Source organism: Curcuma longa, chromosome 12, assembly GCF_044706935.1.
Source record: "Curcuma longa cultivar G26 ecotype Majalengka, Jawa Barat chromosome 12, ITB_CL_G26_1.1, whole genome shotgun sequence".
NCBI lineage: Eukaryota > Viridiplantae > Streptophyta > Magnoliopsida > Zingiberales > Zingiberaceae > Curcuma > Curcuma longa.
In genome coordinates this window covers 9,533,472-9,556,429 of record NC_133872.1, presented here as the reverse complement: position 1 = coordinate 9,556,429, position 22,958 = coordinate 9,533,472, and the positions used below count along the sequence as shown (strand labels likewise).

At 36.0% G+C, this 22,958-nt stretch overlaps 2 protein-coding genes across 4 annotated transcripts in view; both read left to right on the top strand.

Moving 5' to 3' along the window:
- The first annotated feature begins 2,143 nt into the window (after positions 1–2,143).
- Positions 2,144–19,647, top strand: LOC141842898 (uncharacterized). 3 transcript variants are annotated; one of them, XM_074730881.1, is made up of 3 exons: positions 2,173–2,282; positions 11,287–11,341; positions 18,881–19,647. In XM_074730881.1, exon 3 carries the CDS (start codon positions 18,881–18,883, stop codon positions 19,385–19,387), a length of 507 nt encoding a protein of 168 aa, XP_074586982.1. In that variant the 5' UTR covers positions 2,173–2,282; positions 11,287–11,341; the 3' UTR covers positions 19,388–19,647. The 3 variants fall into 3 exon arrangements, with proteins under 3 accessions (XP_074586981.1, XP_074586982.1, XP_074586983.1); XM_074730880.1 differs by lacking the exon at positions 11,287–11,341 and having other exon boundaries at positions 2,144–2,282; XM_074730882.1 differs by lacking the exons at positions 2,173–2,282; positions 11,287–11,341 and adding an exon at positions 11,534–11,623.
- The window catches only part of LOC141842899 (actin-depolymerizing factor 1), a 10,170-nt gene continuing 4,873 nt past the window's right edge, over positions 17,662–22,958 (top strand). The window contains exon 1 of the mRNA XM_074730883.1: positions 17,662–17,670. The gene's annotated coding sequence lies outside the window, so the exon portion shown is untranslated. The remainder of the gene's footprint in view (positions 17,671–22,958) is intronic.

Here is a 22,958-nt window from a genome sequence, read left to right as displayed (position 1 = left end):
ACTGGAACACAATACTAAAATACTGTTTAAAAGTTGTAAATTCTTGAATTGTGAGTATAACATACGAAAAACTACATGGCATATATGCACACACCTTGCACAAAGATTTTTTTTTTTAAATCAAGGTGATATTGAACTTCATCAACTTTTAGCATGTAACAACAAAACATTAGTTTCCATAAATTGAAATCATTTTTTGCCAATCATTTTCCGATTAGCTGTTTGCTTATAATTTTCTACTAGAAGGAACACTAGAGCATACATCTCTCAGCAGATAAAGTTTTGAGCAAATCCATAATTTCTGCATTTCTTCCATCTAAGGCATGACAAACTAGGTCATTGTGATACCATTGCACTTAATTGTAAAGTGTAGGAGCAAGTCATCAATTCGATGTAAATGCAATCAACAATCCAGCAGCAGAGTCTGGATGGTAACTCCAACAAAACAACAATATTACAATCCAAATGAATTTCGAGAACAACATCAGAAACTTTTGAACACATCAATATGGCACTAAGAAACTCAAAGTCAGTGATTGAACGGGAAGTATTGTCATACATGATATACACCAAAACAGTGTAGAACAATGTACCTTATCATATTACCTCGCCATGTCCTGCCGCTGCTTGCACAAGTATCGGAGAAGCGTCTCTGCTTGCGAGATAAAACATCAAACATGTTTTAGCTTTGGAGGAGTTGGAGGCAGAGGAAGGTTGCGGTGGCGCATGCGTACCTTAAGCTTGACCCGGGAGGAACCGCACTGCGAAAGGGCTACCAGCGGCGGAATAGCACCTTCCCTGACCAAGAGACCGCGGTTTTGGGTGCTATCAGCGTAGAGCAGTACAAGGGTGTGCACAGCGAATTCTCTTCCCCTTGCTGGTCCGGCCTCGATCGCCTCTACCAATGTTGGGATGCCGCCGGCATCCACTATTGCCTCTCTTCCCTCCGGGATCGCAGCCATGCTGCCCAGCACCACCAATGCCTTCTCCGCTGTGCCGCCACTGGGCTCTGCGATCATGCCCACCAGACGCACCGCCGCGCCTACGCTGGTGCCGAAACCCTGGGATGCCGCCAGCGATCGGCGACCTAAGCTGCCACGGTGAGCAAAACCGGAGACGCTCGGCCTTAGGCGCGCGATCGGGGGAGAAGCGCTGGGTTTCGCTTGCGCGATCGGGGACGAGAGTAGGGTTTGCTCGCGGAGGGTTTCGCCGTAGGTAATGGGTAATTTTGTAAAGAAAATTATCTTAATCCCGGAATCAAGCAAAACCTTAATTTTTCTTGATTTTCTAATTCCGAGTTGGATGTCCTCTTTTGCTGACGTATGCTGACGTGTCAGACATGAAACATTACTTAAAAATTACCAATTACCTAAATCAAACAAGGTTTTAATTGATAATTTTGGATGGATAACCAAGGTAATCACGGATAACCCTCAACCAAACACATTCTAAAGGAATTTTTTTATGAGGATTTCCCTCTCCTCTTTTTACTTGCCATAGTACAACTACAATAAGCAGTCATGCTTCCCAACTATAATTTGTGGTTTTTATCTTGCTGTTGAGCTCTAATGTAATACTAGATCATTTGTTCATTTTTAGCTATATAATAAGGAAATTTTTTTATTTTTTTTTGTATGTTCTAAATATTATTTAGAGTATCGTTATCATTTTAAATAGAAAAAATTATACTTTTTTATCATGAAACTCTAGTTGTTTTGAGAATATTATTTTGTATAAAAAAATTTTTATTTTAAAATCACCTTGGATTGGAACCGCTTTGTACAGAGCACCGCCTTAAAGTATGTTTAATCAAAATTGATCGAAATTGTTCTAAAATAGAGTAGTTTTGTACGTGGCGTTACTTTGTACCAAGTAGTCAAAATGAACTCTTAATTTTATATCTTATTTGTTTATAAAAAAAATATATTTTTATAATAATTTTGTTCGCGTAGGCATATTCGAGCGTTCTTTAGTTCTTTCGTATCTGAATTATAAATTTAAAGGTATTTATAGTGGAACGAAAGATGCTCTTTCAACTTTAATATTTTTAAAATAATATTTCTTTGGCGTATTACCTAAGCACGCCTCACTGTCACGGTGGTAGATATATAGACCATTTCAAAATATGTCCAGAATAATTAATTGTTTTCTGTCCATATCTTCCAGAAGACGCTAACTTTGGTTGACTTTACTATCTCCGCCTCGCTGCAGCAACTTTCCTTCATCGACGCATTCCATCTTCTTCCACCGTTGGCTCCTTTATCTCGAGAAACAAGCAAGCAGTAAGATCGTTAACCTAATATTCTTCCGCAGTCGAATAATTTGTTCAAATGGTTTCGCTATACAGATGAAAAAAATTTTGTTCATTATCCTGGTCCCATTTAGTGATTTGACGAGTGATCTCTTTGGTCCTTGCAAGACCTGTCCTTCTTAGGTTTTTTTTTGTTCACGGTATCAGATATATGAGAAGTTCGCTGCAAAAATATTCCTTACTATGACCACCGAGGTGTTGATTCACCTTGGATCTGCAGCTTGATTTTCCCTATCGTGACTTCTTCTGATTCAATAGTTTGTTACTTTTTTTTCTTCTAAATTTAGTTCCCTTTGCAATATATGATCTACTTCTGCAGATGGTGGATTTTGTGAAGCCATGGGATTTGCAACTGGAAAATCTTTATTTTTCTATTATACTACAGGTTTCTGTTCTTATAGTTGAAGGTACTTACAAATTTGTTGAATTTTATATGGGTGGAGAAAAAGTAGGGAAAAACTAAAGAAGCCTCTGGCTTTACAAAAAAAGCTTGGCCACAGTCATCGTTTTCAAAGTCTCAAATAGGGCCCTTGATCTCCAAGCCAGTCCCTGTAAACCCAGCCCCTCTCGATTTATTTATCCGATCAGTTTCACTCTGCTCAACAATCTAAGATCAAATGATATTTGGACTTGAGTGGATTAACTCGAACTAGTCTACTCAAGTCACGACCCCTACTCCACAACTATGATCCTTAAAATGGATCACTCCTCAAACCACTTCTAACTTTTCTCCTTTTTCGAATTCTTCTGGAGGTGGAGGAATCTCTTGCAAGCTTTTACACTCTCTTCTTACAAGTAGAATTTTGAGTATGATAAGAGAGTAAAATGAAGAACAATGAGAGCTTAGTATAAGGAGAATTTGAAAGCAAGAATATGAGGAGTCAGTAGTCTTCCTGTGCTTCTAAACCCCTATATATAGAGTCTCTTGCAACTTCATGCTTTGTTATAGTTCCTTAAATCAAGGTTGAGATCAATCGACTGAAGGCATGCCATCAATTAACTTAATTTAGTCTTGTTTTATGTTGCAGTTATGGGCCAATCGACTACTAACCAGCATCAATGACTACTTACACAATAGCTGGTAGCTTTTAGATCATTGTTGTTAGTTGATGTCACATCAATAACTCTATTCTTGGTTTTTAATTGCACACTAGCCAACTGCCTGAGCTTATCAATCGATTGCTTTTTGAGTCAATTGATCAGTTGACTATTCCCAAAATTAGATCGAAGAGTAACATTCTGTTTGTTCTATTTTATGCCCAAGTCGATTACCACGACATTAGTCAATTGAAATACCCTAAATAAAAACCTTAGCAAAAATAAAGAAGCAAAAGAAGGAATAGTAGATATTGAACAAGGGGAGAAAGAAAGAGTATCTCAGACCTGCCACTCCTCCAGCCCCTGCACGCTCTCAGGGTTGAGCTTCTTCATGGCCACCATCGTGCCCACGCCGCTCTTTGAAGGATTGAGAGTCTTCTCCTCCACCCAACCCGTGTACACCTTCCCGAATCTGCCCTCTCCGAGAACGAACTTGGGCTTGAAGTTCCTAGTGGAGCTCCGGAGCTAAACAAAGGTATAGACACGAAGGTTAGGCGCCTCCAGGATCCTCCCCTCTTGGAACACCTCCTCGACGCTGACGCTGCTGCCGGCGGACTCCCCCAAGGTCGTGCTGCTGCTGAGGCTCGACAGTTTCCCGGTGGTCTTTAAAATATTTAGTGCTTCGATTCGAGATGGCGACAAATCGACCGGCAGACCAGTTGCGAAGAGGGGAGATGGAAATGTTCGGTAAGGAAGGGGATCGAAACAGATGGCATTAATTCTCACCTTTGTTGGTCTTACAACGCTCCCCTCGCCACGTTTTCACGTTTTCACCGCATTTTCATGTTTTCGGTTTGTTAGTTGCAATTCTCATTCTCCACAAAAAATGATAAAATGTCATTTTCTATTTTCTTAGAAAATAATTTCTCATTTTCTAGAAAATGAGATTGGAAAATACAAAGCAAACAGCAATTTCTAGAAAATAAAAAAATAAAAACGGAAAAAGAACAAACCAAACACCCCCTTATTCTTTTCATGGTTTGAGGTTTGGGATTTGAATAGTTAACTATATGACTTACCAATTGATAATTAACTGCTGCTTTGGCAAACTTGAACAAAAATTTTTAGTTTGTTTTTTATTTGAGGTTGAGTCGACACAAATCATGATAGTGTTGGGTTCATATGTGAAAATCAATATAAAACACAACGGAAAAAGGAACCCACTAGAGATCCATGCGAATTTTGATTAATCGTTGGTCTAGAAAGTTTACCTCTTAAGTTGAGATCCAAAACCTAACTTTTAGGGTTTATACGATTTTATCAGATAAGATCGTGTTATGTGGGCTTTATGTAAAACTGGCCTATTTGATTAACTCATTAATCCAATTAATTCAATTAGAGTTTAAGATCCAATTAGATTAACCATTAATCTTTTTTAAGATCTGAATTAGATTAACCCATTAATCCAACAAGTGATCCAAGGCACATTATTTAAAACTTAGGCCTAGTTAATTTTAGTAATACTAAAATAAATCAAACTCTAAAATCAATGTGCTCTTTGTGTATATGATCTAATAGGTTCTTGTAACATTGACAGTGACTCTAAAATCTCATTTTAAAGACACAAGCAATGAGTGACATCTAGTAATGCATCATGACTATCCAAGTGACAAGAATGTCGTAGATTCGACATAATTTGTCTATGACTATTTTATTGTATAATTTAGTCCTTTTGTCCATGACATCTAGATTGATTTATGAGGTATAGATAGTGTCATCTCTCATCAATCTATGTGTTTCTTGATGTCTAAGTAAATTTACTTAACCAAATAAACTCAATATCTCATATTGACTTACTTGAGCATGATTATATATTTTAGTAGTCCTACTTAATCAAGGGGCCCATAAACATCACTTTCGTTATATGGAAGAGATAAATTTCATCTACATCACTCACATCCCTCCGCATAACTTATTGCATACTAGTGAATGACTTTATACTCAATCTTGTTATAAGTGATTTGTTGATATTAAAATATACAACTACTTATGTAGGGAACTGTAGTGACTTCAGATTAGAGAACTGTTTATACCAATAGTTACTATGATAATGTTTATAACACTCGTATAATAATTCATAAAATATTTTCATGGCAGATCATCCGGTATATATTCTTTAATATATACTCTTGTATTAACTCATATCTATATCCATGACTTGTGAAATTAAGTTATCAGTTAACCTACATGCTAGTCTTAATATATTAATATTACCCTTGTATATTAGTATTTGATTAGGGATAATTAAGAGTAGTGTCTATAGTCTTTTACAATCAATTTAAATAATTAATATGCTATAAAACTGAATCTACCACTCTAGGACATTATTATATTTATTTAAATTTACACAGATTTTAAAGTAAATATAATAAACATAAAATATTATCTTTTATTAAAATATGATACGAAAGTCCCAAATTAATCATCTCATGATTGACTCTTAGGGCTGACACTAACAATCTTTCACTAGCACTAGAGCCAATCACTAAAGTATCTAATACCTAATGATCTAGTGTGACCATCATACTTCTTTTGTGCCAAAGCCTTGGTTAGTGGGTCCGCAATATTGTCATCTATCGGTACTCTGCATATCTTCACATCTCCTCTATCGATAATCTCTCGAATGAGATGGAACCATCGAAGTATATGTTTGGATTGCTGATGAGACTTGAGTTCCTTAACCTGTGTAATAGCCTCGTTATTATCACAATAGAGGTCTATTGGGTTAGCTATGCTAGGAACTACACCAAGTTCTGTAATGAACTTTTTGATCCAAACAATTTCTTTTGTTGCATTAGAAGTAATAATATACTCAACCTCTGTAGTAGAATCAATAACTGTGTCTTGCTTTAAACTCTTCCAGCTCACAACACCACCATTTAAGCAAAACACATATTCTGACTGCGATCTTGAATCATCCTTGTCAGTTTGAAAGCTAGCATCATTGTAACCCTTTACAACGAGCTCTTCATCACCTTCATTTATCAAAAAATAATCTTTAATTCTTCTCAAGTACTTAAGAATATTTTTAATTGCTGTCTAGTGACTTTCACCCGAATCTGACTGAGACCTACTCGTCATGCTTAATGCATACGAGACATTAGGACGAGTATATAATATGACATATATGATAGACTCAATAACAGATGCATAAAAAATCTTATCCATGTGATCTCTCTTCTCTTTAATAGAGGGGCATTGAGTCTTAGAAAGACTTACACCATGTGACATTGACAAGAATTCTCTCTTAGAATTCTACATGGTAAAATGATTAAACACTTTATCAATATATGTACTCTAACTCAGGCCAAGTAAAGTAATCTCTATAGATTTATCTTCACCTAAGTCTTTCTTTAAGAAATACTTTTCAAGTTGTCTTTACAGACTGTAGACAAGAACATCATTTCTAATGAGAAGTATGTCGTTTACATACAAAATGAGAAAGATGATCGTACTTCCACTAATTCTTTTGTAGACATAAGATTCATTTTCTTTCTCAATAAAATCAAACTCTTTGATTGCATTATCAAATCGAAGATTCTAGAAAGTTTGCTATAATCCATAAATAGACTCTTGCAACTTACATACCTTTTGTGTTTTTTGGATCAACAAAACTCTCAAATTGTGTCATATACACATCCTCAAGTAAATTTCTATTAAGGAATGCAGTTTTGACATCTATCTGCCAGATCTCATAATCATGGTAAGCTGTAATATTAAGCATGATCCGAATAGATTTAAACATTACAACTGATAAAAATGTTTCATCATAGTCTATTCTATGAATTTGCTTGAATTCTTTAGCATCCAATCACCCTTAAAAATATGCACATTCCCCTCCATGTCAGTTTTCTTCTTGAAAACTCATTTACACCCAATGAGATTTATCTCTTCAGGTGGGTCAACCAGAGTTCATACTTGATTGGTGTACATGGATTGTATTTCAGATCTCATGACCTCAAGCTATGTCTCAGAATTTGGACTCATTATAACATCCTAATAGGATGTAGGCTCATTTTGATCAACAAGTATTATATCACTGTGGTTAGACAAGAGAAGAGAATATTTTTCAGGTTGATGACGTATCCTATTAGATCTATGTGGAGCTTGTTCTATTCAAATAGGTTGTTGTTCCAGAATTTCTTATGGTGCAATAAGTTCATGATCCATAATACCTTGTGGTACCTGTTCAGGTTCTATTAAAGTCTCAGTGCTGATTTTTGTAATTCAAATTTCTTCAAGATCTACTTTTCTCCTACTAGTTCCTCTAGAAATAAATTTTATTTCTAGAAAAGCACAATTTCTAACAACAAATACTTTGTCTTGTGTAGGATTATAAAAGTAATATCCTTTTATTTCTTTAGGATATCTATTATCTAATTTGGATCTTAGTTTTTCTTAGATTTGTCGTCTAACATAAGCCTTACAACCCCAAATCTTCATGAAAGACATTTTAGGACTCTTCCCTATTCATATCTCATAAGGTGTCTTTGTAATTACCTTAGATGAAACATAGTTAATTGTGAAAGCAGCCGTCTCTAGAGTATGTCCTCAGAAAAAAGAAGAAAGATCTGTATGACTCATTATTGATCGTACCATGTCTAACAAAATATGATTTCTCCTTTCCGATACACCATTCCATTGTGGTGTTCTAAGTGGAGTGAGTTAGGATATGATCCTAAACTCAACTAGATGATCACGAAATTTTTGCATAGATATTCACCACCTTGATCTGATCGAAGTATCTTAATACTTTTTTAAGTTGATTTTGTACTTCATTTGTAATTTTTTTGAATCTTTTAAAGGATTTTGATTGTGTTTCATTAAATACACATGACCATATCTACTAAAATTATCAGTAAAAATAATAAAATATTAGTAGCCTCCTCTAGCTGTTATATTGAAGGGTCACATACATCACTATGTATAAGTACTAACAATTCATTAGCTCGTTCATTTTGTTCACTAAAAGGAGTTTTAGTTATCTTACATAGTAGACAAGACTTGCATATCTCATATGACTGAAAATCAAATGAATCCAAAAGTTCATCCTTATATAGTTTAGATATGTGTTTCTCATTTATATGACCTAAACGACAGTGCCAGAGATATGTTTGGTTTAAATCATTGGATTTTAACCGTTTTACATTTATGTTATAAACTGAGCTTTTAAGATCTAGAATATAGAGCTTAATCATTAATTGTGCATTATAATAGAATATGTCAGTCATTTAAATAAATAGAATAATATTTGTTTTTTATTATAAATGAAAAACTTTTCTTGTCTAAACAAAAAATAGAAATAATATTTCTAGTTAAAGCAGACATATAATAACAATCCTCAAGTTTCAAAATAAGTCCAGTAGGCAAACTTAAAAAATAGGATCTTACAGCTATATCAGTAACTCTTGCACCATTGCTAACTCATAGGTCTACTTCGTCCTTTATCAACGATCTACTTTTTCTTAGATCCTGCACATTAGTACAAATGTGAGAAGCACATCCGGTATCTAATATCGATGATGAATAAGTAGATAAATTGACTTTTATAACATAAATACTTGAGGTAGAAATTTCACTTTCTTTCTTCTTTTTTAATTCCTCTAGTATACTTTGTAGTTCCTTTTCCATTGTCCTATTTGACCATAGAAGTATGCTCCTTCCTTAGCTACCCCTTCTTTAGGTTTCAATGCAGAAGACTTTATCTTGTCTTTGATTTGGATTTTACCCTTACTTTTTGGCTTGCGTTTGTCGTTGCCCTTTTGTATCATCAATATGATATTGCGCTTGGTCGTCTTTGTTAGTGTTAGCTCTTAGTGCCAATCATGAGATGATTGTTTAGGGAACACATGTATCATATTTATTAATAAAGGCAAGGTTTGTTTATTATATTTATTTCTTATCCGTGCTATATGAATAAATATAATAGTATCCTTGAGTAGTAGGTTCTTGTCTACAGCATATCAATTGGTTGAATTGATAGTGAGAGTTTGTAAATATATATAGAACACTACTCTTAACTATTCCTAGTCGAGCATTAATATGCAAGGACAATATTAATGCATTGAGACTAGCATGTAGGTCAATTGATGACTTAATCTCATAAGTCATAGATATGTGATATCACATTGACACATGGGTACATGTTAGAGATTATGTACTGAATTGACCCGCCATGAGAATGTTTCATGGATCATTATATGGGTGTCATAAACATTCTCATGTGACTATTGGTATGAATAGTCTTTAGACCTGAAGTCATTATGGTTCCCTAGCCTACATAATGAGTTGTATACTTTGACTTTGTCAAACGTCACCTGTAACAGGGTGACTATAAAGGTGATCACTGGGTATGCAATAAGTTATGCAGAGGGATGTGAGTGATGTAGATGAGATTTATCCCTTCCATATGACGAAAGTGATATCTATGAGCCCCTTGATAGAGTAGAACTGCAAAAATGCATGATTATGTTCGAATAAGTCAATATGAGATATTGAGCTTATTTGATTGAGTAGTCTACTTGGAGATCAATAAATACATGATTGATAAGAGGATGACACGGTCTATGCCTCATTGATCAATCTAGATATCAAGGATAGAAAGACTGAGTCATATAAGATAGTAGTCACGGAAAGGTTGTATCGGATCTCGACATTCTCGTCACTTGGGTAGTAATGATGTATTGCTAGATGCCGTTCATTGCTTATATCTTTAAAATGGTTTTAAAGACATTGCCAACGTTACGAGAACCTATTGGGTCACACACTTAGAACATGTGATTTGGAGATGATTCATGTGATGAATTATTGGGCTATTGGATTGAGTCTAATATAGATTAGACTCATTGAGTGAGACTCAAGGTAAACTCATTGAATTAGACTCGAATTGTACTCAAGTCAATTCGGATTGAGTGAGACTCGAGTTGGACTCAAGTCACACAGGCTAATTCGAATTAATCAAGAGGAGGTTGCATGATCACTTAATATGAGATTAATGGAAAATTAATTTTATGGAATACCAAAAGCCAAAACCCTTGATATTCCATGGTGATATAGTTGAGTTACTCGTGGACTATATTAGAGCATAACCCACACATAACCGATAATCTACAACTTGCAAACCCAAGATCCAATAACTAATTAGGGGTTGGGAGCATAATTTTCTAGAAATAACACAACTAATGGTTATATGAGAGATGTGATATCTAACTGTAACTCTAATCCAAATTTCTTCTTCTTCATTACTGTTTTGTTATGTTCCTCGATCACATAATAACTTAAGTATTGAAGGGGCCTCTCTAGGATAACTCTCAGTGAGCCCTCTTATATGTGTTGATCCATAGATCTTTGACACATCATGAAAAGAAGATTCATCATTGATGTCAGATACGGTGGCAAATTTGTGCCGCATGACCCCTCTATGCTTTTTTTTTGGATTGGAACCGCTTTGTATAGAGCACTGTCTTAAAGTATGTTTAATCCAGATTGATCGAAATTGTTCTAAAATAGAGTAGTTTTGTACAAAACAACTATAAGATGGTGTTACTTTGTACAAAGTAGTCAAAATGAGCTCTTAATTTTCAATCTTATTTGTTTATAAAAAAATATATTTTTATAATAATTTTTATCGCATAGGCATATTCGAGTGTTATTTAATTCTTTCGTATCTGAATTATAAATTTAAAGGTATTTATAGTGGAACGAAAGATGCTCTTTCAACTTTAACATTTTTAAAAGAATATTTCTTTTAGCGTATTAAACCACGCCATCACTGTCACCGCTGTAGAATATAGACCTTTTGATAATGCGACAAGAATAATTAATATTTCTTCGGGAATACGCAAACTTTGGTTGACTTTCCTATCTCCGCATCGCAGCAGCACTTTCCTTCATCGACGCCTTCATCTTCTTCCCTCGAGAATCAAGCAAACAGTAAGATCGTTAACCTAATATCTTCCGCAGTCGAATAATTTGTTCAAATGGTTTCGCTATACAGATGAAAAAGATGTTGTTCATTATCCTTGTCCAATTTAGTGATTTGACGAGTGATCTCTTTGGTCCTTGCAATACCTGTCCTTAAGTTTTTTTTGTTCACGGTATCAGATATATGAGAAGTTCGCTGCAAAAATATTCCTTATTATGACAACCGAGGTGTTGATTCACCTTGGATCTGCAGCTGGATCTTTCCCTATCGTGACTTCTTCTGATTCAATAGTTTGTTACTTTTTTTTTCTTCTAAATTTAGTTCCCTTTGCAATATATGATCTACTTCTGCAGATGGTGGATTTTGTGAAGTCATGGGATTTGCAACTGGAAAATCTTTATTTTTCTATTATACTACACGCTTCTGTTCTTATTTCAGTCAACTCTAGATTTTTTTTAGTTGAAGGTACTTACAAATTTGTTGAATTTTATTTGGGAGGAGAAAAAGTAGGGAAAAACCAAAGAAGCCTCTGGCTTTACAAAAAAAAGCTTGGCCACTGTCGTTGTTTTCAAAGTCTCAAATAGGGCCCTTGATCTCCAAGCAACTCCCTTTAAACCCAGCCCCTCTCGATTTATTTATCCAATCAGTTTCACTCTGCTCAACAATCTAATATCAAATGATATTTGGACTTGAGTGGATTAACTCGAACTAGTCTACTTAAGTCACGACCCCTACTCCACAACTATGATCCTTAAAATGGATCACTCCTCAAACCACTTCTAGCTTTTCTCCTTATTCGAATTCTTCTGGAGGTGGAGAAATCTCTTGCAAGCTTTTACACTCTCTTCTTACAAGTATGAGAATTTTGAGTATGATAAGAGAGTAAAATGAAGAACAATGAGAGCTTAGTATAAGGAGAATTTGAAAGCAAGAATATGAGGAGTCAGTAGTCTTCCTGTGCTTCTAAACCCCTATAATAGAATCTCTTGCAACTTCATGCTTTGTTATAGTTCCTTAAATCAAGGTTGAGATCAATCGACTAAAGGTATGCCATCAATTAACTTAATTTAGTCTTGTTTTATGTTGCATTCGTCGGCCAATCGACTACTAACCAGCATCAATGACTACTTACACAATAGCCTAGCTTTTAGATCATTGTTGTTAGTTGATGTCACATCAATAACTCTATTCTTGTTTTTTAATTGCACACTAGCCAACTGCCTGAGATTATCAATCGATTGCTTTTTGAGTCAATTGATCAGTTGACTATTCCCAAAATTAGATCGAAGAGTAACATTCTGTTTGTTCTATTTTATGCCCAAGTCGATTACCACGACATTGGTCAATTGAAATACCCTAAATAAAAACCTTAGGGGGCGTTTGGTTTGAATTTTTTTTTCTATTTTCTGTTTTCCATTTTCTATTTCTATTTTTCTATTTTCTGATCTAGTTTTTAGAAAATAGAAAATGTGTTTGCTATGATATACTGTTTCTATTTTCTAGAAAAGACAATTAGAAAATGTGTTTGATTTGTTAATATGAAAAATTATAAACAAAATAGTTTTTTTTAATAAAAAGACAAATACGCCACATAAACAGTATTCCCTATCTTTTGAAATCGATATCGTGTGTTATGCCCGATGACATGTACTCATGGACAAGGAGCAACTCCTTGTCTTCCTAGTAGTATCCCAAGAGCTTGACAAGGTTTGGATGCGAAGGCCTCCCTAGGAAGTTCACTTCTAACTGCAAACACATTTAGCAGTAATTCATTAACAAGAACTCCCAAAACAATTAAACCAAATGGCATAATTTAATTTGGAAGCCACAATATCCAACAAAAAAGTATACTTGTTTGAAACAATCTACAAATTGGGCATTACTTTCATTCAGATTTCCACTACAAATTGCAATAAAAGTTGAAGTTTCAATAATCCACAAGGAGTTATATATCGCAAATATAAAGAAGCAAAAGAAGGAATAGTAGATATTGAACAAGGGGAGAAAGAAAGAGTATCTCAGACCTGCCACTCCTCCAGCCCCTGCACGCTCTCAGGGTTGAGCTTCTTCATGGCCACCATCGTGCCCACGCCGCTCTTTGAAGGATTGAGAGTCTTCTCCTCCACCCAACCCGTGTACACCTTCCCGAATCTGCCCTCTCCGAGAACGAACTTGGGCTTGAAGTTCCTAGTGGAGCTCCGGAGCTAAACAAAGGTATAGACACGAAGGTTAGGCGCCTCCAGGATCCTCCCCTCCCGGAACACCTCCTCGACGCTGACGCTGCTGACGGCGGACTCCCCCAAGGTCGTGCTGCTGCTGAGGCTCGACAGTTTCCCGGTGGTCTTTAAAATATTTAGTGCTTCGATTCGAGATGGCGACAAATCGGCCGGCAGACCAGTTGCAAAGAGGGGGAGATGGAAATGTTCGGTAAGGAAGGGGATCGAAACAGATGGCATTAATTCTCACCTTTGTTGGTCTTACAACGCTCCCCTCGCCACGTTTTCACGTTTTCACCGCATTTTCATGTTTTCGGTTTGTTAGTTGCAATTCTCATTCTCCACAGAAAATGATAAAATGTCATTTTCTATTTTCTTAGAAAATAACTTCTCATTTTCTAGAAAATGAGATTGGAAAATACAAAGCAAACAGCAATTTCTAGAAAATAAAAAAATAAAAACGGAAAAAGAACAAACCAAACACCCCCTTATTCTTTTCATGGTTTGAGGTTTGGGATTTGAATAGTTAACTATATGACTTACCAATTGATAATTAACTGCTGCTTTGGCAAACTTGAACAAAAATTTTTAGTTTGTTTTTTATTTGAGGTTGAGTCGACACAAATCATGATAGTGTTGGGTTCATATGTGAAAATCAATATAAAACACAACGGAAAAAGGAACCCACTAGAGATCCATGCGAATTTTGATTAATCGTTGGTCTAGAAAGTTTACCTCTAGATATGCAGAACCTTTGCAAATCTAGAGAGTGAAGTCTATCTCAGCACGATCAACTTGTTCGCGCCTCTAAAGTATCCACACGAGCACATTGCCAAGCCGCTAGTCTCACGAGCACGCTGCCTAGCCGCTCGTCTCATGAGAAAAATTGAAAATATCTATTTCAACGTCGTAGTTTTAGCTACTATTTAAGTTGAGATCCAAAACCTAACTTTTAGGGTTTATACGATTTTATCAGATAAGATCGTGTTATGTGGGCTTTATGTAATTTGGGCCTATTTGATTAAACCATTAATTCAATGAGTTTTAAGATCCAATTAGATCAATCCATTAATCTAACAAGTTTAAGATCCAATTAGATCAATCCATTAATCTAACAAGTTTAAGATCTAATTAGATTAACCCATTAATCCAACAAGTGATCCAAGACACATTACTTAAAACTTAGGCTTAGTTAATTTTAGTCATACTAAAATAAATTAAACTCTAAAATTGATCGCTTTTTATGTACATGATCCAATAAGTTCTTGTAACGTTGGCAGTGACTCTAAAATCTTATTTTAAAGATACAAGCAATGAGTGACATTTAGCAATGCATCATGGCTACTCAAGTGACAAGAATATTGTAGATTCGATCTAATCTATTTATGACTATTTTATTGTATAACTTAGTCATTTTGTCCATAACATCTAAATTGATTTATAAGGTACAGATAGGATCATGCTCTTATCAATTTATGTGTTTCTTAATCTTTAAGTAGATTTACGTAACCAAATAAACTCAATATCTCATATTGATTTACTTGAGCATGACCATATATTTTAGTAGTCCTACTTAATCAAGGGACCCACAAACATTACTTCCGTTATATGGAAGAGACAAATTTCATCTACTCATATCCCTCTGCATAGCTTATTATATACCCAATGAATGACTTTATAATCAACCTTGTTATAGGTGATTTGTTGATATTAAAGTACACAACTTCTTATGTAGGGAGCCGTAGTGACTTCAGATTAGAGGATTGCTTATATCAATAGTCACTATGAGAATATTCATAACACTCGTATAATAATTCATAAAATATTTTTATGGCGGATCATTCGGTACATATTCTCTAATATATATTCATGTATTAATTGAATATCTTATATCCATAACTTGTAAAATTAAATCATCAATTAACCTACATGCTAGTCTTAATACACTAATATTGCCCTTGTATATTAATACTTGATTAGGGATAATTAAGAGTAGTGTCTATAGTCTCTTACAATCAATTCAAATAATTAATATAACATAGAACCGAATCTACCACTATAGGATATTATTATATTTATTTAAATTTGCACAGATTTTAAAGTAAATATAATAAACATAAAATATTATCTTTTATTAGAATATGATACAAAAGGCCCAAATCAATCATCTTATGATTGATTCTTAGTGCTGATACTAACAATCTTCTACTAACACTAAAGTCAATCACCGAAGTATCTAATATTTAATGACATACTGTGATCATCATACTTCCAGTCTTGGTCAGTGGGTCTGCAATATTGTTATTTGTCGGTATTCTGCATATCTTCACATCTCCTCTATCGATAATCACTCGAATAAGATAAAGTCATTGAAGTATGTGTTTGGATCGCTGAATAAGACTTGAGTTCCTTAGCCCGTGTAATAGCTCCGTTATTATCACAATAGAGGTCTATTGGGTTAGCTATGCTAGGAACTACACTAAGTTCTGTAATAAAATTTTTGATCTAAATAATTTCTTTTGTTGCATTAGAAGCAATAATATACCCGACCTCTATAGTAGAATCAACAACTGTATCTTATTTTGAACTCTTCCGGTTCACATCACTACCATTTCAGCAAAATACATATCCTGATTGCGATCTTGAATTGTCCTTGTCAATTTGAAAACTAGTATCATTGTAACCCTTTACAACGAGCTCCTCGTCACCTTCTTTTATCAAAAGTTAATCTTTAGTTCTTCTCAAATATTTAATAATATTTTTAATTGCTGTCCAGTGACTTTCACCTGGATTTAATTAAGACCTATTAGTCATGCTTAATGTATACAAGACGTTAGGACGAGCATATAATATGACATACATGATAGATCCAATAGCAGACGCATAAAAAATCTTATCTATGTGGTCTCTCTTCTTTTTAGTAGAGGGGCATTGAGCCTTAGAAAGACTTACACCATGTGACATTGGCAAGAATCCTCTCTTAGAATTCTGCATAGTAAAATGATTAAACACTTTATCAATATATGTACTCTGACTCAGGTAAAGCAATCTCTTAGATCTATCTCTATAGATTTTAATACCTAAAATATAGATTGCTTCACCTAAATCTTTTTTTAGAAACAATTTCTAAGTTGTTTTTATAGACTGTAGATAGGGACATCATTTCTAATGAGAAGTATGTCGTTTACATACAAAATGAGAAAGATGATCGTACTCCCACTAATTCTTTTGTAGACAGAAGATTTATTTTCATTCTTAATAAAATCAAACTCTTTAATTGCATCATCAAATCGAAGATTTTAAAAGCTTATTTTAATCCATAAATAGACTTTTGCAACTTACATATCTTTCTACTATTCTTTGGATCAATAAAATCCTCAGATTGTGTCATGTATAAATCCTCGAGTAGATGGGAAGAGCTGGTTTGGAGGACTGTGCAAGGAAATCTTGGTCAGGATCACTAGGCAGGAAGATTTGGCGGATCAAGTGCACCAAGTGGAAGACTAGGCAAGTCTGGAGGACTGAATGTCTAGCGGTGGAAATCTTGGGGACACGTTTCTCCGAGTAAGGGGAACAATAGGCGTTGGTTTGACCTAGAGTTTCACTAAAAATTCGAAGTCCAGACCAAAACAATTTGGAAAACTATTTCTTTCCTGTTATTATTGTGTTTTGTGCTAACTTGTAATACAAGAAAGGAGAGGCTGAAATTTTGTGTTCCGGACGCCCTTATCTAGATCCAGGCAATCAGACTTCCAGATGCCCGGATTGGTTCCAGGCGACTGGATGTCAACGAAACAGGGCCAGTGAAGTGGTGAGGTAGCAATCCCAGTGGTCGAGACACCTCAGCTTCCAAGCGTTCCGAAAGGTTCCAGGCATCCTCGATCTGGATAAGGCGTTGGGGAGTCAAGGTTGATTCGGAACCTCCACGTCAGCATAGAGACACCTGAAAAGGGATACAGGCGTCTGGAAGTGCCGAGTCAACAACGTCGATAGTGGATCGACGAACAATGTGGAGGTGCCCGAATCACACTCAATAAAAGAGCCTCGAGGGAGAGCCCTTAAAGCATCAATCTGTGACCTAACGACGACCGTCTGCATGAAGAAAGATCATCCGAAGCACTGTCGTCACACCGAGGAGCTACATCAACGTCTACACATTCTTCGATATAACTGTGTTTTACATTTCTGTACTTAAATTCTAAATCGGTATCCGTGTTACCGATCTTGTTTTTGTAAAGCGCCTAACTCTTCTTCGTAAGAAGGGGAGTTGCTTAGTGGATTGTCCGTCGGAAATAGTTTCTTGATCGTGAGCCTTGGAGTAGTAGCCTGTGGCTATAAACCAAGTAAATCTTTGTGTACTTGTGTTATTTCCATTGCCCTCTCTATTCTTTATACGCAAAATTTTACTAGCTTTATCGAAAAATGTGAAAACGCAACGGAAGCGCTATTCATCCCCCCTTTAGCACTCCTAACGATCCTATAGTTTAACCCATAAAATTTGGCATGTTGAGCTCAATTAAGGGGTTGTGTGGTGTATAAGAGATCAAGTATAGCTCAATTAAGTCAACATGGGTGGACTTAATTAAGTCCACATGGGTGGGCTTAGGTGGACTTCAATCTCCATAAGATGGGCTTACACTTGATTAACACAAACAACTAATTGCCATTAAGGAAATTAAACCCATCTAATACTTGTAGCATGAAAGGGGGTTTATATAAATGAATGTGGATTAAATGTGTAGATCTAATAATCGGTTTGTTAACATTAATGGTTGTTAACCGATTATGGGTTTTATAGTTGATGGTCCCTACAAGATGGACTTGGTATAAGAAGAGAAGACTTCATTTGATTTGGGCATCTTAAATGAGATCTTGACTTTGGTCTTCTTCTTTTTCTTTGAACTTTTCCCCATTGAGACGAAGATACAAATTGTTGCCCGATCTCTATAGAAGACTTCCATTGCATTGTAGGAATCTTTCCGACAATAAGTAAGAATCAATGGCTCTTGCGTTGGATTCAGGTTAGCCTTCGCTTGCCATTGACACTCAATTTCAACTTTTAGCCTTATTGTTGATCATAAATTTGATCCTGTATTAGATACATCATTGATTTATTTCCTATGCATAAATTTGATCCTGTATTGCTATTGCTTTCACTTTCACTCTCTCACTAAAATGCACCTAGTTTTGTATTTTTTGATGCATCAAATCTCGAATCAATCATACTACTATCCAGTGGGTTGTATCCATCATTTGTTCGAGAAACTATTCATTTTGTTGTTTTTCACTTTTTTCCGTATTCCTACTTTGGCTGTCATTTTATTATTTCAGATGGAGACTGCAGCAGCAACGGAGATGAAGCCTAAGAATGAATTTCCATCCAAACAACTCGATAGCAGGAGTCCCAGCTGGCTAACCAGGCTCTTCAATTTACTTCCATTCTTCGCCCTCGTCTTCCTCACAGTCAATGCTGTGGAGTCTGCTTATCACTCACGTCATGATCCTTCAGCACTGATCTTCTCGGCATTTATTTACTCAGACTTATTGCTCCTCTTTATTTGCCTTAAGATGTTCGACAATCTTGGCCCGGATTCTCCACCGAAGAGGAGGGGGCAGCTGAAGGTGGCAATCTGGGTCCTTGCTGCTACTCTCAATGTTGCCTTTGCATGGCGTGTGGCGGCGGTGATGCCACTGCCACTAGCTGTCATGCTGTGGCTGATGTCTGGGGTGGTCACTGTAGGCGGATTTTACGGATTGTTTATCCACCGGGACGATGCCTCTGTTCCTGCTTACGTTCCTGTCAAAAGCACCCAGCTTACTCCTGCCGAAAATGCTTGAAATGGATCGAGTGCTCAGTTAATGTCAATAAGTATTTCCTATATATGAAATCAACAATGTGAGTTTTATGTATGTGTAGTGCAAGGCCCACTGCTGGGTATTGCCTCCGTATGAAATAAACAGTACCAACTAGTGACTACCTGAAATATGAATACTCTTTCTGAGGATTATTGTATGAAAATAGGTTCAATACCCTATTAAATGCTTGTTCCACCTTGTTCATCTGCAGATTAATACAAGGTTTGCATGGTATTAGTTAACTCTGTCCTTAAGGATGCTCTGTGGTCTTTTGAAGGACCTATTAAATACTGTATCACACCAAGCTGTTTCTAAAGCTAGAACCAAGTTTTGGTTTTTACACTCAAGTATGGTGGTCTTTTTAAATGGAGACTTCAAATGATTCGTTGGTTTTAATTTTACAAGAACCAAGTATATAAAAAGTAATGGGTTTTACTATAATATCCATATTTACTTCTTCAGCAAAAGGTGGAATCCGCTATCCTAACGATTTTATACGGTCGGTTCCATGATTATATGTGAAGAGGTAAATCGAGAAGTTGCAATTGACCATCATAAAGGAGGGCATTACTTCGATTTTATCGGGATTCGACTATTGTCCACTTTAGTAAATCTGTTCTGTCATAATCAACTCAATGATATCCTGTTCTGCAAACACCTTAGCGGCTCCACACGGTCGGCTCCACAATCATCTGTGAAAGGTAAATCGAGAAAGTGTTACGACGAACTCAATGATATCTTGAAAACATATAAATATTGTTATGATCATAAACATTTAATAGTTCTATTTGTATGTATTAGTGTCATCTTATACATCTATCAACTGCTAACACAATATTACTTTTTAGAATTTTATCACAATTATTATATAATATAATAAGATTATCAACAAAAAGATTAGATATATTGAATAGTATAATTACAAAATAAGTGTTCACACAAAGTGATTATCTCTATGGCTCTCTCACTAATAATTTCTGACTTGTACTAAAGCTAATCAACCATATATGTGTATTAAATAACTTAACACGAGCGTTAATTTCTTAACATGACTACAAATCTCTATTATCATGTGGTATCTTAGATATTTGGTGAGATCTAAGTTCTTTAGCACACGTGATGGTTTTATTGTTATCACAACAAGGATTATTGGACAAACAACAATGGAAATCTCTCCAATGCATTTTCTTAGAGCTAACAAACATCTTGAACAATGCTATTTTAAGTAGTCTTTTTCATCAATGAAAGAACATTTTGAAGAATGTGGGTTTAGAGCTAATGCAACCTTTCGAACTCTATCAACCACTTACAAGCATGTGAGTTAGAGAAAGAGCCCAATCACAGTGTAGTCAAAGAGGAGCTCACTTCCCTACCTTTTTAAATTGCTCGAACGAGTCACAACAAGACTTAATATAAGGATTGAAGATCATAAACTGAAGTATTAGATGCAAGGGATGAATAACTCTTGATCCTACAAATGAAAATATCTGCTAATATTGAATGTTCATATATGCTAAAGTTGTTAATGCAATCAACCTTTGATCAAGCTTATCAAGTTTGATTTGAGTTTTGATATTTGATTAATATATTTGATGGTTGAGCACGATGTCAAATAGGCCAAGGTTGATTAGATGCTTGGTTGTAAAGAAATTCAAGTGAGTCATGATTGACTGGATATATGGTAGTTGAAGTGTAATTGAGAGTTAGCAGTGAAGGGATCTGTTGGTGCATGGAGCACTACATTGAACCTATATCTTGATGTATGACAAATTTAAAGTTAGATTTTGTGGATCTAATGTGTATGTCGAGTATGCAGGTGCAAGAAACTTAATAAGGAAAGAAGTCTTAATAGGTCAGGTGATCATATACTAAAAAAAAAAGTCCTAGTGGATCAGGTGACCAAACCTTAGGTAGTGGAAGACTTGGTAGGTACCATGCAGTAGAAAAGACCTAGTAGATCATGTGACCAGACATTAGAAGGAATGGAAGTCTCTAGTGGGTCAGCAGAGAGCTGAATCAGACACTTGACAATGTAAGTCCTGAAAGTACCAAATAAGTAAGCTGAGAGACTCTAGCACAAAAGTAGTGAAGAGTGTCTCTTCTTTCTAGGGTTAAGAGTAGTCTAATAGCTAGGCACAACCCTGATTGAGTGATGGACGAAAATCGTAAGTGCATAACTGGGTCGTCAAGTAATAAAAAAATTAATCCTCAGGGACTGTAACATCAAGTACCAGTCAGAATCGCAAGTAAGTTATCTAGACAATCGGAAATTAAGAGAGTTGAGAAAGAAATAAAATGAATCGAGAAAACACGAGCAATGTTAGGAGGAAGTTGATTTTGGGAAACGACTTTAAGATTTCAATTTTGCCATAATGACTGTTGATACTCTAAATAGTATTTACTTTCTTACCTCAATGTTTATACGTATGCAGATGGTCTATCTTGAGACACCGATATAGACTTTTGAAATTATAATGGCGTGCCTATCAAAATGTGACACCTACTTTCATTGCGACCTTACTAAAGTGATCGCTTTCTTAGGGAGACTCCTGTGACGATGCCCCACGGTCTTCTAGGTGCCATACCCTATTTCGTGATGCTGAATCGGGATAAACCTATTAGTCTATGTGATAGCCAATGATACCCTTGTGAGGTTTTGGACTACTTTCGTGATCAATCTCTCACGTCTTGATCTTTATAGGTCAAAGATTTGGATTCAACTTTCAGTCCTTTCTCATGTCCTGTGGGATATGAAGATGCACGGTTAGTGTCAAAATCATGTATGCATAATAAAGTTGGATCATGGATAAACACATTATAAGAAAGAAAAATAAATATATATGTTCCAGCCAAATATCGTGTATGATCAAACCACCAGTCAACGAATAGGCTGACGTGCAGGCTTCCAATATACATGCTCCAATTTTCCATATCTTCCAGAGATATTTTCCTAGTTCTCCGGGAGAAATAGTCTTAGAGTTTCCTGATCTTATGAGCAAATCGATATCCTAGACTCAGCTTGACAATGAGACTGAGTGGATGCTGGGGTCAAGACCCGAGGTTGAGATGAGGTTAGCACACAAGACTAAGCAAATGCTAAGGTCGGGACCCAAGGCTGAGATGAGGTCGGCAGATAAGACCGAACGGATGTCGAGGTCAGGAATTGAGGTCGGGACCCGAGGCTGGGATAAAGTCGGCACCTAAGATCAAACAGATGTCGAGGTTGGGACCTGAGGTTGAGATGAGGTCAGGACTCGAGGTCAAGATCCGAGGTTGAGATGAGGTCGGGACCCGAGGATGGGATGAAGTCGGCACATAAGGCCAAGCAGACACTGAGGTCGAGATCTAAGATTGAGATGAAGTTGATACATAAGGTCGAGCAGACGCCGAGGTCGGGATCCGAGGCTGAGGTTGCCAACCAGTCACCCTTCGAACACTATATAATCCTCTGTGATCGAACACTATATAATTCTCCATGATCTTACTTAACAATTCTAATTCCTACTAACTTTAAGGCCATGCGATGCCACACGGTGGCCATGTGGCAGTTCTA

What these genes read in the sequence shown, in the direction of transcription:
- LOC141842898 (XM_074730882.1), top strand. Translation starts at nt 11,549, where the DNA reads ATGACAACCGAGGTGTTGATTCACCTTGGATCTGCAGCTGGATCTTTC. An exon ending in TGACTTCTTCTGATTCAATA is followed by an intron (nt 11,624 to 18,880) that starts GTTTGTTACTTT and finishes TTATTATTTCAG; the next exon opens with ATGGAGACTGCAGCAGCAAC.